General features: G+C 40.4%; 3 protein-coding genes across 3 annotated transcripts; 1 reads left to right on the top strand and 2 right to left on the bottom strand.

Annotated features, from left to right (window-relative positions):
* Positions 1-2,540: 2,540 nt before the first annotated feature.
* zfp36l1b (zinc finger protein 36, C3H type-like 1b) lies at positions 2,541-3,548 on the bottom strand (the record flags this gene model as incomplete). The annotated part of the gene is made up of 1 exon (XM_079215191.1): positions 2,541-3,548. The coding sequence occupies one exon, from the start codon at positions 3,546-3,548 to the stop codon at positions 2,541-2,543; it is 1,008 nt and encodes a 335-aa protein (XP_079071317.1).
* Positions 3,549-7,729: 4,181 nt separating this feature from the next.
* LOC306733880 (gap junction Cx32.2 protein-like) lies at positions 7,730-8,575 on the bottom strand (the record flags this gene model as incomplete). The annotated part of the gene is made up of 1 exon (XM_079215190.1): positions 7,730-8,575. The coding sequence occupies one exon, from the start codon at positions 8,573-8,575 to the stop codon at positions 7,730-7,732; it is 846 nt and encodes a 281-aa protein (XP_079071316.1).
* Positions 8,576-12,305: 3,730 nt separating this feature from the next.
* LOC306733879 (gap junction Cx32.2 protein-like) lies at positions 12,306-13,046 on the top strand (the record flags this gene model as incomplete). The annotated part of the gene is made up of 1 exon (XM_079215189.1): positions 12,306-13,046. The coding sequence occupies one exon, from the start codon at positions 12,306-12,308 to the stop codon at positions 13,044-13,046; it is 741 nt and encodes a 246-aa protein (XP_079071315.1).
* Positions 13,047-15,004: the final 1,958 nt, after the last annotated feature.

The raw sequence follows: 15,004 nt of genomic DNA, 5'->3' as shown, positions 1-15,004 counted from the left end.
ATGCCCAGTAAACTATGGTCTGCCATTTACACAATGAATTCAAAGGAGCTCACACACACACATACAATATAAATATGTTTTATTGGTTTTAACTGCACTCTCATTTCAAAACAAACCATGAACAAAGTTATTACTGTAGGAACAGTGATGGCTGCTGTAAAATACATTCAACAGGTGCTTGTCATGTGTGAATCCTGTGAACACCTAACCTACAGCGACAGGCTTTTCTCTACTCCGTTATAGAAAATGATGAAGGCACAACATTTGGGAAACCGGGAATGTATTTAAAGGCACTTTCATGGGCAAAAGTGGTCAAAGATAACCTTTACATAATCATTGTGTTGACTTAAAGTGCTAATAAGTCTGTGCGAGATATTGTGAAACAGGCATGCTTCCATCATCTTTTCAAAATAAGAGCTTACAATGCTTTAGTCACATAAAGTTAAACTGATTCAGTGACTGAAAAATAAATGACAATGCATCCTAGTAAAAGACACGGATACAAGGACAAGACTGTTCCAGAGCCAGTATACATTCCAGAGGATGAAAGAAGGTGCTGCTGCCCAGAACTGCAGCAGGGATTAGAGGCCTGAACACAGTCCAAGATGTAAACAGGGTTCCAACATTTTGAGGTTATAACACACTTTGAGATCAATCAAATTCAAAGTATGGAGGTCTTAACCCAATTGATGTATTGTTCCGTGCATCTGCGTCTGAAGAATACATAATTATTTTCTCCAAACATTTTAGTGCATTTTAGGCCTAGTATTGAATAAATTGCTACAAAATATGGGCATTCATATACATTCACCGTGAATTTTATGCTTTAGAGAAAAGGGCTGCTCTGGCAAAAAAAAGTCTGTGTAAAAAGAAAGCAGAAAGCCACAAGTGAGCCGTTGCTGACACAGACACAGCTGCTGTGTCAGCAGACAGAAGAACCCCATCAACACTCACTGGGAAGAGCAAACATTACATTATTTAACCTGTGTGTTTTAAATAAACATTCACTTTCAAAATAAATCAAATGTTACAAAACATGTCATTGCAGGATAATATATTAACTGTGAAAAAAATAACACAAACAGGTCTTCACAATCTTGCAATTAATATGGAAGATCATAATTTCACATGAATGAAAATATATTCTATTGTTTCATTAACCAGATAAATACAAAATAAAAATGCTTAAGATCAGCAATAAATAGATTTTGATAAATAAGCAGTGACAGTCAAAGCCCTCACACAGAAGACGTTGGGAAATAAACTGGACGATAATAATAACAATAATTATAATACAAATGGTAGAATCAACATATAATTGATTTCTAGGTGATTGGACCAAGCTTGACTGCTGACAAATTATCTAAAGACCAACATGGCAAATTAACACTAAGAACCTGCCGACTGCTGTAAACGTTGTCTGCTAGAAGTTTAATGTCCAATACTAGTTCACCAAATTAGAAACATTCTCTGTGCCACAGCTGTCATTTAAACAAAATGGTACAAGCGCAATAGTCAGTATGAAAACTGTCTCCAGTGTGTTCTGTGGACAATACATAGGCATACATATATTTAAATATGACCTTTTAATGCTGTGAGCACAATAAACTAGATCCCACCCTGCTCCATTGTACTGGGACAGAGGCAAGATCTAACAGACACACACCTCCAAACCTGGGCAAAAGAAAACCACAACCTTCTACATTACTATACAAGTATGCCAATAAAAGTAAGGGAGAGAATATGTTTTCTGGTAACCTGGGTGAAATTGCCCTTTTACTCAACCTCCAACTTCAGAGATCATTTAGAATCGCAGTCAAAGATTCAAAACCCTGATGTTGGCCGTTTTAAAAGAAAAGGCCTCTTTTACTGAATGTTACAAAGCACATATCACCAGGATTCCTGCCCGACTACAGGAAAGCAATCGTCAGTCACACTCTTAAAAAACAGTCACACTGACATGCGAGAGGAAAAGGACACTGGGCTTGATTAGAGTGAAAAATAAAGTCTCGGCTCACTGTTGGCTTCACATGAATCAACTCCAAGGCACTTTTAGAATTGTACAGTCTTTTGACATTCTCCATTTGATGATCCATTAAAAATGAACACCGAGTTGACACAAGCCTCAAGGAGGGTGTTAGGATTGTGGCACAGATGATCATAATAATAATAATAATAATAATAATAATAATAATAATGGCTGTGTAAAGACACACAACACTAAAACTCACTTTGCTCAGCACAGAGACCCCACTGCCACTCCTACAGCACAAAATAAGTCATATTAAACTACTTAACACAATCATTCACGTTCATTCCACCATGGCACCAGTGCAGGCTTTTACGCAAATAGGATTCTGGTTAACCAACTGTTTACAATATTGGAAGTAGACTTGATCGGGATTTATGATGAGACTTGCTTGCTACAACAATGCACTGAGCAGCCTGCTTCTTCTGTAAACAGGGGGAAAGAGGCGACTGGTCTCCACCCTCCTGTCTTTTTCCATTTCTCCCATCTCAGGCCAAGAGACGCAAACACTTTAGTCATCAGAGACAGACAGCCTGCTGAAGATGGGAAGGCGACGGGAGGCATCAAGGAGTGGGGACTCTGAGCCGCTCTGACTGCCCAGGCTGCTCTGGTAACCCTCCTGGTCAGACAGAGAGTCCGGGGGGCTGGGGGAGATCTCTGATGTGGGCTGGAATAAGTAGGGGGTGGTCGGGCAAGGAGGGTTTAGAACCTGAAGCTCAGACACAGGTGGAGGCCCCACGCTGGGGCCAAACAGGCCGGCAAGCTCCTGGCTTGAGTGGGCAAGGGGATTACTCTGCCAGTCCGTCGGGTTTCCGGGGAAGAACATGGGTGGAGGTGTGACAGAGGTGGGGCTGTCCTGCCGGCCGCTGGAGCTGGGGAAGCCGGCGAAGCTGAAGCTGTGCTGCAGGCGAGGGCGATCCATCTTGTTGGAGGCGGAGAGGGGAGGGGGCCCGCGACGCTCCTCTGCGTTGTGGATAAAGTGGCATCGCGGCCCGTACGGACAGAACCCAATGGTGTGGAAGGTGCGACACAGTTCAGTCTTGTACTTTGGGTGACGGCCCAGGCTGCGCAGCTCATGCACGCCATGGGCGAACTGGCACTTATCTTCGTATTTACAGGTGCCGTTCTCCTCAAAGGGCCGGCACAGCTCCGTCTTATAGCGACTCGAGTTGACTTGGCTGCTTCCACTCACACACGACTGACTGCCAGGCCACAGCCTGTCCCCCTGCTCTGAAAAAAAGCACGCACTGAAATGGTTCTCCTTGTTGCTAATGCAGCTGCTACCCAACAATGCTGAGGGATCCCTTTTAAGGTTGTTGACAAACTGGCTCTGGCTGAACTTTGCACTGGGGAGGTTGATTGAGTGACGGCGTTGGAACAGCCCTGCTTCAGAGGGGGACCCCACCACCATTCTGTCCAGTAGGGACCCAGTGGGGGTGCAGGAGGAGAGGTTGGCACTCGAGCACGGGACAGATGTCAGCTGAGGTCCCTCAAGACCGTTGATGCTGTAGTTAATCATGTTACTGTTCTGTAAAGAGACATGTTTCATTTAGAAAACTGTGACAAGAACTAGCAGGGTTGGGAAAAGGAACCAGATTTTAAAAAACTGGTGATTTATAAGGAAACATGATTTATTTTAAATTGTACTCACTGAAAGCAGTTTGAACCTAATGTGCTCATTTACATAAGCCATTACACACTGCTTGTGTCATATTGATAAAGAATCCGATAGTGCTTCGGCATCAAACAAATTAAAACAGTGAACTTCCACTGGCATAGAGAATATGTTGTTCTGTCTCATACCAGTCATTTGAGTCATATAACAAATTCCTGTTAATGGCTGTGTAAATCTGTTGGAAATTATTGTCTTTTGCTTTCCAACATATTCTGATTTATTTCCCAAAATCAGAACCTTAATTCCATACGAACTAGAATTGATAGGCAGAATCTGAAACAGTATAAATAACAAAACCTGGTTGCAATAATCTAAATCTAATCTAAATGCATTCTGTTGTTAAGAGCACAGGGAGAGCTCCGGGAGGATTGTAGTCTTCATGACAGATGAGACACACTGCCTGGCAGCAACTATGGTTTCATTCTACATTATGTGTAGCACAAAGTGACACGTCTGGAAAATATATTGATTTACCATTACTTCAACACTACACTGACCAGCATGTCAATACTGGTTCAACAATCCGGTGCGTTGTGGGAAGAGGCCGCTCTTGGCTTCATGTCTGACCCGTAGCTGAGCTTCCTCTGCAGGGAGGCTAAAGACAGCAGCCACGGTAGAGAAGCATGCGGGGCTGAAACGGGTACTACAACTGAATAGTAACAGCACGTAAGGTCCGCAGACTACAATTGACATAAAATAGTAATGTTGATAAAATGAATGAATATGAAAAACTGAGTTGCAATGTAATGACTTGTTGAACGACACACTGCACTATAACTACTCAACTTCAGAGTCCATAACGTTGCCCAGACGGCCGGGCAAAGGTTCAGCTGACGCTAGCTAGTTAACAAGACTGTCGTGTCGAACATTGCTAAATTATACTTTATATTCATAAACAGCGAGTGAGCGTCTGGCCCCGTCAACGCTGTTACACAAGTTAACGCTAGTTTACATTGCATGCCTAACTTTACGTAAAGTTATACAAGTTATTCGCCGATTTTAGACACGCACAGTTTACTGGGCTTTACTTTCGAAGTTAGCTATTTTAACAATAAACACAGACTAACGTCGAAAATCAGTTTGTGTGCGTCACACTCAACTTACGTTAACGTTATGCCACTTTGCAGCGCACAAACTTATTTCTAAATAACTCTCATGCAAATATTTGTAAAATGACTGATGTACAGATGCCGAATGGCGTTTGACAAGTCCGAGATGACAGCAACCAGTCGGCCATCACGTGGTTGATGGGCGTTCCTGCTCTCAATCAGAATATCAAACTTTCAGTAACAAAATGGCTAGGCTAATGTTAGCATACTTTCCCTAGAAAAGAACCACCCCCTCGGTCGATAAGCGTAAATTACCTTGTTAGACACGCCTCTGTATTCAAGGACAGGAGAAAGAAATAGTCGCTGCCATGTTTGTTGGTAAATCGATATCGATAATACGAGCTAGTCGTTCTACATGACGGCACCACGGCGCACTTCTTTTTCAGCATGCGGCGGCCACGGCAGCACGAGGGCGGGGCTTCCGGCTGACACGGTGCCACGTGCAGCCACAGCCTCAGGGGAAACACGCCTCCGTCGGCCAAACCTGGACCTGCCTTGTTACGATCAAGATACAAATATTGCGTGTCTATTTTCATAAACACTTTTAGATTAATATTTCCTCCTTTTTATTTTAATAAACACAACCTGAATAAACCTTAAATGTTTCTTCTCTTCTTCTGCATCATCTTGGGGCCTATATACAGTTGCAAACACATGGCATGTGGCTGCTTAGGTTTCTCCACTAATCGCATACAAAAGTCACCATTCCATTATTACCAGCTAAGCAAAACATAAAGCTCACTAACTATCACTTCATTCATTGCAGAAAATAAAAAGTTCAAGCACTTGAACACATTCATTAAAGAACAATGTGAGACTCTTTGTTTTTTGTTTTTGTTTTCCACAGAGGAACTAGATAAAGGTAATTTAACAGTGAGCATGTCACATGGTGGGGGACAAAGCCGTACATTTGCAAATTCAGGTCAATGTGCTTCTGGATTAGTTTTGCATCCTATAAACCAACCACAACAATGGAGAGCACACGCCTATGGGAGGTTCATTTTATAGAGACGTTTAATTTTGAGGTTGGCCATAAATGTAAAGACATTGAAATCAGTGGCACAGTTTTCACATGAGTCAGAGACATCTGAAGCCCTGCTGCTGCTTTGACAGCTGTGGAGTGTAATTTATAAAACAGTGCATAGGATCCACACTAAATGTTTGCATACGCTAAAAGGAGGAAATGCACGTATGGCAAAAAGTATTCAGATTTATAACACCTTGCGTTAGCCTGCCAGTGCTCAATGTCCTTTTATAAATCCCAAATCAGCCTCTACATGTGCGCAGCTGGTTCAGCCTGCAGAGCACTTTGTGAATGTTGATACATAGAAATGAGCTGCTGATCAGTGGTTCTTTACAATGAATCACAGCAACTACCAAGAGGAAGACCAAGAAAAGGATTCTTTTGCCACAGAAATGGAAGTGCTTGTGGCTGAAGGGATCCCTGAACACTTCTAATTCTATTTCTCCTAATTATTTCATTCACACAATCCCAACAATGCCAGAGCATCTATCGTGCAGCATTATACAGTACGAGTGTCACCACAGTACTTTCAAATTTTTTAAAAAGGAGTTTGATTGGTGAACACAGTTTAATTATTTATTCATGTTTTCTTATGGCATTATGGTTATGACATGAGGATATGGAGGGACTGTCACTGACTTTATATTTCCACATTCCTTTTGTACAGGTGGTGAAGCTGTGGCAAGGGAGATGACTGGAGAAGGCAGCGTGTGTGACGGTCACCATGGTGACTCCCGTACGCTTTCATACTTGCATCGGATAGCTGTTGTCAGTTTGTCTGTATATATTGTGCTGTATCTGTCCCTATGGAACAAGCCATCAATTAATAAATAAAGTCGTGTTCACTGCAGCAATTTTACTCACAGACACTTTATGAATGACTAAAATCATACTTGGTGAGCTGCACAGTGTTCTCTGTTCTGCAGTTCTTTAGCTCTATTTTACGTTATCTTACGATGATGATAATTTCATCAGCCGCTCCACAGCTGACCACGATTGTTGGTAGGTTGGCCCTGTCCTCTGCACTGAAGAGAGCAGACAGCGAAATTTGATTTGAGGTTTCATTTTATTTGTCTTTTACAATTGATATTTTCTTAGTTATGGCTCACTAGTACAAGCACAAATAACTCTGCTGGTTCGAGTGTTTATGATAGAGATCATTTGTAAGTTCAAAGTAACTTGCGATATAAAGTGAAATTAAATGTATGAGAGGCATCGTTATATCTGTAATGTGTAACATCCTGTTAGTCCTGACTTGTCGTTCCCTACACCTGCGCTCAATCACCTGCCCTGATGTTTCCCTCTGCCAACCCCACACATGCTGTATACTCCCCTGTCTTTGTCCTACCTCGTGTGTTCATCGCCTTCCAGCATTATGTACTCTAATGACCTCTAATGACCTTCACCAAAACAGTGACTGAACATTTTCTAACTCTATATCATTGGCCTTGCAATCCATAACATCTGATAAGCTCATCTGTGTAATGTTGATGTTGATTCCTTTAGTATTTCTTGTGTATCTCATTTTTTTCTTGACAAATAAATTGTACGGTATTGTAATTAATGCACATATAGCAATAAAGTTTATTTTAAGAAAATTAACAACCTCAAACATGGTGAAAACTTTGACCAGTACAAATATTATAATTATACTAATATGACACCATGTTCTGAACAGACACATTACACATTACAAACCCTAACCCAAAGTACTCATACGAGCACTAGGCATTAGGCAACCACTTAATCCTATGGTATTTTACAATGCATAAATGATATATACACATACATATATATGTATATATGTATATGTATATATACAACTATACATACATATATACATATACATGTACATATGAATATACGTGTATATATAGATATAGATTGCAGCATCAGGTGTCCTTCTCTTTACTGACAGAGTCAATGTGTTTGTCATCCTTGCAGAGGCCTGTTAGAGGCAACAGGATGGTACCTTCAAACTGGCTGCTCGACGTCTGGTTAGCTCGACACTGTTGTGGGCGGAGCCCTTGCTGCTGATCTTGAAGCAGATTCCTGGCGTCTCTCCTCTTGTTACAGAGCAGGTAGATAATCTCCATGATGTTGAGGAGCACTGAAATGCCTGAAACTACAAGCATGAAGATGACAAAAATAGTTTTCTCTGTGGGACGGGAGATGTAACACTGGGCACCACTTAAATGGGAACAAGGTGACATGGTACAGTGGAAGTAGGGGACCATGAACACAGAGCCAATGATGTAGATCTGGCCCACACTGAATCCCACTTCCAGGATGATCTTGAAGACCAGCTGAGTCATGTAAGTGCAAAAGAGGATGCCTGTTATCTTCACCTTCCCTCTATCATCTGTATACTTTGGCTTCCTCCATACAGTTCCAGCAGTGCTGTCCCGTAGCCTCTCCAGCATCTTCTTCTCTTTGTGGATGATGTGGACAGCATGGGCCAGGTACACTAGGGTGGGCGTTGACACAAAGGTGATCTGCAGAACCCAGTAGTGAATGTAGGATATTGGGAACATCCAGTTGTAGCAGGCGTTTGCACATCCTGGTTCCAGGCTGTCACAGTAGAACTCTGTCACTTCGTCTTCCCAGACTTTGTCCGCAGCAGCACCCAGAACAAAGATCCTGAACAGGAAGAGGACGCTCATCCAGATCTTCCCCACCACGGTGGAGTGAGACTGGACCCTGTCTAGTAGTGAGGACAAGTAAGACCAGTCACTCATGGCTAAACGCTGCTGTCTGAAGTAGAGAAGAAACATACAGACATCAAACTTACACTATGGATTGAAACGTAAAAGAGACCAATACAAAGATAAAGCATAGCACTCTAATCTTTTATTTATCAAGTTGTCTGCAATTCTTACGAAGATAAGACCTTATTTAATCTAGAGATAATTAAATATGAAGTGTCTCATGAAACAAAAATAATTGAAACTACAAACAACTAGTGTATAGTCAGAGTCTGTGTGAAACTGAACACCAAACATAATGCAACAGGTAAGCTTCGAATCCATCACGCATATATCTGATAAAAAAGGACGTACCCTATCTGCCATAATGTGACATGATATCTGTAAAAGCTGAAGTGAAACTTTGGGAAATGTGCTGCTGCTAGATATGAGGGTACAAACACAGGCAATACATAGTAGCAGCTGCTTCTGCATTACACCATGTTGTGAATGATACATTGTGTTTCAGATTATCGCATGACCCTTGATATATTGTACAGTTAATCCAAAACATGCCAGGTGTGCTTGGCTTTGTCCATCTAAGTCTCGGTCCTTGATTATGAGTGCAGCCACTCATAATCAAGCAGCTGCATTCTAGGTCGTTGTGAAATACTATATATTATATTATATATATATATATATAAATAACACAGCTGTAAAACAAACAGATTGTTGCAAAATGTCAGATCTATTGTGAATTTGGATTCACTGGATTGGCGTGGAGGACGAAGATAATAAAAAAAAAGACACTGAAACTAAAAAGCTGGAAAAGTGAAGAAACTAAGCAGGAGCGTCAAATAGACTGGGCCAGGTACACTAGGGTGGGCGCTTCTTCACTGCTTACAGACCCGTATGTCTGTGTGTAGCCAAAGACCTGGCTATAGATTTAAAAACAATCACCTAAATTGATCTGAACCAGACTCTCTTACAGTCTGTGAAAAAGGGGAATGGTTTCAGCACTTATCTGGCAAGTAAAGCTGGAGCTTCTGGCACTACACACATACAACCCAGCTGTCCACACAAGACAAAAAGCCCTGTATACCAGCAAAGACAAGTGGCAACATGAATGGATATTGCATAGAGTAAAAACTAGAAATGGTAATTTAGAATTACGACTGGTTTGTCTTAACGAAAAACTAAATACCTTCTGTGATGCGAAAACATCCTCTCCAAAAAAAACATGAAAACAAAGAAGAAACCTCTGGCAACCAAGGACGGAGAGAAACATCAATGTACTCACCTGTCAGGCTTCAGATGTATAACATTCCATCACAAGAGAGCCAGGGTGTGTGAGACAGTGACCAGGGTGAGACTTTAATACTGTCAAGGCCTATTGGTTTGGTCTGACTGACTCATGTACACTTGAGTCTGCTTCTCCCAGCTTCTCGTTTCACTCGGTCAAACTCGTGATCATTTTGAGTCATACTCAGTTCCCAAAAAACCTTTGACGAACCATAACACCACATTTTTCTATCATCGATTCACTCTGCAAGTCATGTTTCGCCTTTCCTCCCACTTTGATTGACGGATATGTCACAAGCCTTACACCCAGTCTGTATGCCTATGTTCATTTGATAGACACACTGTGTGAACTCTAGAACACTATAGGTCACGCTCAGACGCAGAAGTGGACCAACTCCCATTCATTTTTTATATATGTAAAGTTTCTTAACGGGAACAGCACAAATCACATGGAATCTAATCTTTTCAATTGTGATTTGGACCACTTTCATATGTTAGTCTGAACAGTCACAGGAATGAATGCGACTTTTACGACATTGTCTGCTCCGACTCAGCATCCACACAGAAGTAGCAGCCACTGCTCCATGAGAGTCATCATTAAAAATGGGAATCTCTTTCTCTTCATGCTCGTTGTCATCTGCTCACATATTTACAACTTATAGATGAAACCGCAAACATTGGCTTCAGTGGCCTCCATGTCTACTTCTGTATCAGCTCCTCTTCAGAGTCCACCATGTTGCACTTACAGTGGCCCAGAAAGGACCAACCAAACCTGTTTTTACGGTACCTGAATGCCTCCGTAGTTCTCCACACTTGAAGAGTGAGCAGAGGAACGTTCCGTTGAATACAATCTGCAGCCTCACCATTAGCTGACACTAAATCTTACAAACTTCTCAACCAAACCAAAATGTTTTTATCTGGGCAATAAATCCAAATCACTAAGGCTTGAAGTTTGGTCTGTATGTTATGGTTAAGTATGGTGAAACACACACCAAATTGAGCTTGTAGTGGCTTTGGCATATTGGCCAAAAGAATACTGAGATCATTTAGAGACATTTGTATTTGTGAAACAGCTAGTAGGATCTAATATCCTTATTAGAATTCTTTATAAAAAATACATAATTTGTTGCGCTCTTAGTATTGACGTAACTACCTTAAAAACATTTTTCAATTTAATTTAATATGTAAAGCCCAATATCACAAACACCTTTAACGGGGAGAAAACATAAATAAATCACAACATAGTCAGTTCATATGATAGATATGTCTCTGATGTTTTATTATTGCTATTGCATTGCAAAACAATTTTCTTGCATATGTTTCATTTGACCATACTTTAATTTAACCTGCTAGGGAGCCACAGAGCCAGTACAATACTCTCTGACCCGTCAATGAGGTGCTTTCATGCACTAATGCTTCCTGGCCCCAGGTTCGCTTTGTGGTTATATATTTAAACATGAATTTAGTCTAAAACACTGGAGAAAAGGACCCTCTTTGGGATATGCAAGTTGACATTATGTTTTAATGGTACATATACAAACATTTCAATGAATTGCACAAACCTGTTGACAAACTTTCAGGGATGGATCCAGCCTCGCCTACAGTGTTTCATAGCAGAGGGTTGGTCAAATGCACCTGACAGTTCAAAGGAGGGAAGGTTGTTCATGGAACAGCTGAACTGGGAGGGGGGGTCATTTCTCAACATTAGTCCATTTCAACATTACAGCGTGACATAGTCATGTTAGAGAGACCGGCCGGGTTAGTGTGGTGTCGGAGGATTCTGATGAATTTGCAATGTCAGCTGAAATATAAGAGGGAAGTGAGAGAATCCCAGTCACAGTGCAGGGGCTGACTGAACCAGACAGTGGTCCTTCTTGAGGTAGGAACAGTTTTTATTCATATTAAGTTAGTCTTAATATTGTTAAAATGCCAAAAAATAATTCACATGAATGGATGTTTGATTAATGAACAGTCTTGGGAAGCAAAATGTTAGTTTAGTTTTTGGTCTAAATGTGACTTCCGATGCAATCTGACATTTTTGTACCAGCGAGTCATGGCGCTGGTTTCAGCATTTTCATTAAAAAAAATGATACACTGGGCATTATGGATAATAGAAAAAAACATTTGGAAACATGCACATGACGAATTGTATATCAAATATTTATATTCTATAATTAGTCTATCCAATACACAGGCCTCATGCGTAGCTGACATGAAGTAAACCCAGACCTGAAACTGTTGATTTGTTTTGGGGGTTTATTTTTGAGTTCCGGCTTCTTGGTAGCACAAATAACGTTATATATTTCTGATTCTTTTGTGGTCACTTGTAACCTATCTGATTGTTTTATTGTATTTATTTAGCAAGCTTCTGTGAGAGCAAGAGGTACTGCACACTACAAGTAAGGTTGGCTCACGCTGACTTGACATGAAACCATTGCTCTTCATCACCATCGCTCTCTTTGTCTTCTCTCTCGTAGTCATCATGGGGGAGTGGTCCTTTCTGTCTGATTTGTTGGACAAGGTGCAGTCACACTCCACTGTTGTCGGAAAAGTCTGGATGAGTGTTCTGTTCCTCTTCAGGATCTTCATCCTAGCTGCTGGTGTAGATGACATATGGGGAGATGAGCAGGAAAACATGGACTGTAACACCAAAAGCCTAGGCTGCAAGAATGCCTGCTATGATCGATCCTTCCCCATGTCTCACACACGCTTCTGGGTCCTCCAGATCCTGATTGTGTCCACTCCAACACTCATGTATCTGGGCCACGTCCTGCTGGTGATTCGCAGAGAAAACAAGCTGAGGAGATGCTTGGAGCAGAAACGGGGTAAAAATGGGATGATTAAAGTTCCAAAGTATTCAGATGAACATGGAAAAGTAAAGCTCAAGGGCATCCTGCTGGTCAGCTACGTGATGCAGCTGCTGTTCAAGATCCTGCTGGAAATGGCATTCATCGTAGGCCAGTACTACCTGTATGGCTTCATACAGATGCCCAGTAAGATTTCATTTAGCGACCAAACCTGTCGTGGACCGGTAGTCTGCTTCATAAGTCGTCCCACAGAAAAAAACATCTTCATTGTCTTTATGTTGGCGATGTCCGTCCTCTCTGTGATACTCAACATCATAGAGATGTTCCACCTGTTGATCTCAAAGATGAAGCAGAAGAGGAAGAATAGTGGCTCAAGAAAGCATCTGAGGGACTTACATGTCGCTGATAGACTGTGAGGGAACTTTCTCTGTTAGACATACATATTGAGTACTACATGTATATTGTGCATCAACAGTAATACATCATATGTTTTAGGCTAGATTGTCAAATTATACATCAGTGGTTGATGTTAACATGACATTATCTGATCCAAGAATTCTGAATGTGGAGTTGAAACGGAGACTTCTGAGGTCCACTAAAAGCTGAGAAACTATATATATATATATATATATATATATATATATATATATATATATATATATATATTGGATCGATATGCATCTGTTGAGTTAATGGCTAAGATTAATCAAAGCAAGGAATTTCAAACAAGGACTGCCACTCTTTACACTGCTATTTTAAACAGATGTAAATCCCTGTTATTACATTAAATAGTGATTATAAATAACTGAAACATTCTTGGGCTTTGCTGTTAGGCGTATATGACATTATGTGTTGTTAGTTGAGCTAAAACAGAATTGCTTCACCATTACTGCCTTGTAATGGATGGAAGGCTTTTTTCAAAGATCAGACATGTGATGATGGGCTTCCTCAATGTAGCCGTTTGTTTTCCGTCTTTCTAATGATCTTCCATTAGTTTTAGAAAAGGCTCAAATGTCTACGTGTGGATGATTCAACGATATATGCTGCTGCACCACGGTCACATGTTCAATAAGGAGGTACAGGTAGTGGAATAATTGGTTAAAAACAACAATGGTTCTCATTGTTGGTAAAATACCCTTTGTTTATTCATTTGCATCAATGACCCGAGCTCATTCTTAAACATAACGCTGCATTTGGGCTTTAAATATTTTGGGCCCTCTGCAGTCGACTCAGTGGTGGTTGTAATAGTTTTACACTGTGATTTGTCTGTCCATATTTTGTCCATATGATATTCATTGTTCCAATTCCAATTCTGCTAACCCTATACTAACCCATTTCTATTGTATTGTTTTAAGAATAGCTCTTACTATTAACACAACATATTGCACTTGACACAGAAACTTATTCCTTTTTAAATCCACACTTTTTCGATGCAAATCCAAACATTTAAGGAACCATGAATGGATTTGTAAAATATGACTTATGGTGTATGAAATACTAGGGAAAAATAGAAATCCCCCTTCGCAGCGAATAAGAAATGTTATTTGACTCACTATTTTCTTGGCATGCTGTAAAGAGCAGGATGGATAAATATAATTTTAGGTAATTTGGACAAGGAATTTGTTATCGTTTTTAGGAATGAATATTTATATTTATATATATTTGTTTAACGATTTTCTTTTTGCCAGGAATTCATGAGGAATTGTGATTGATATATAATTTTGTTTGTTAAAGAATGACACTTTTGTTTCTATTCAGTACTTGATTGCTCATTTGATAAGATGAGCTGTTCTGTTAGTTGTTTTTGTAACTATGTGTATGAGTGTGTTTAAATGACTGGAAGAATAGCCAACGCTTAAGCTATGCAACAAAGAAACAAAGCTACAGAAACAACCATCATAAACAATACGGTTTTGAGACATTTGCATTCATTTTTGTCATATTCATTGAATGTGTTATAACTCTGTTATGGTGATTTTTCTGTACACATGACATATATTGTACTTCTGGTCACATGACATCTATTGCTTCTGTCCATCCTGATAGAGGATCCTCCTCTGTTGCTCTCCTGAAGGTTTTGTTGATGTGAGGTCCTGGGACAGGGATGTCGTAGGTGTACAGATTGTAAAGCCCTCTGATTTGTGATTTTGAGCTATACAAAATAAATTGAATTTGCTACGTAATTGTCATCTGAAGAAAACCAGTTTTAATCATTATTTTATTTATTTTGCATATTGTGCAATCCAATTCAGTTTGTATGAATAGCTGATGACTGTAAATAAAAAAATAACATGGATCGAGAAGTAAAATGCTGCGCCCTATTTGTTACAAGCATGTGATGTGGCCAGGCATGACCACACAGGGCTCTGCTCTC

The sequence above is a fragment of the Taurulus bubalis genome (assembly GCF_910589615.1).
Source record: "Taurulus bubalis genome assembly, chromosome: 3".
Taxonomy (NCBI): domain Eukaryota; kingdom Metazoa; phylum Chordata; class Actinopteri; order Perciformes; family Cottidae; genus Taurulus; species Taurulus bubalis.
Note: the sequence above shows the minus strand (reverse complement) of the source record. Positions and strands in the feature narration are given on the sequence as shown.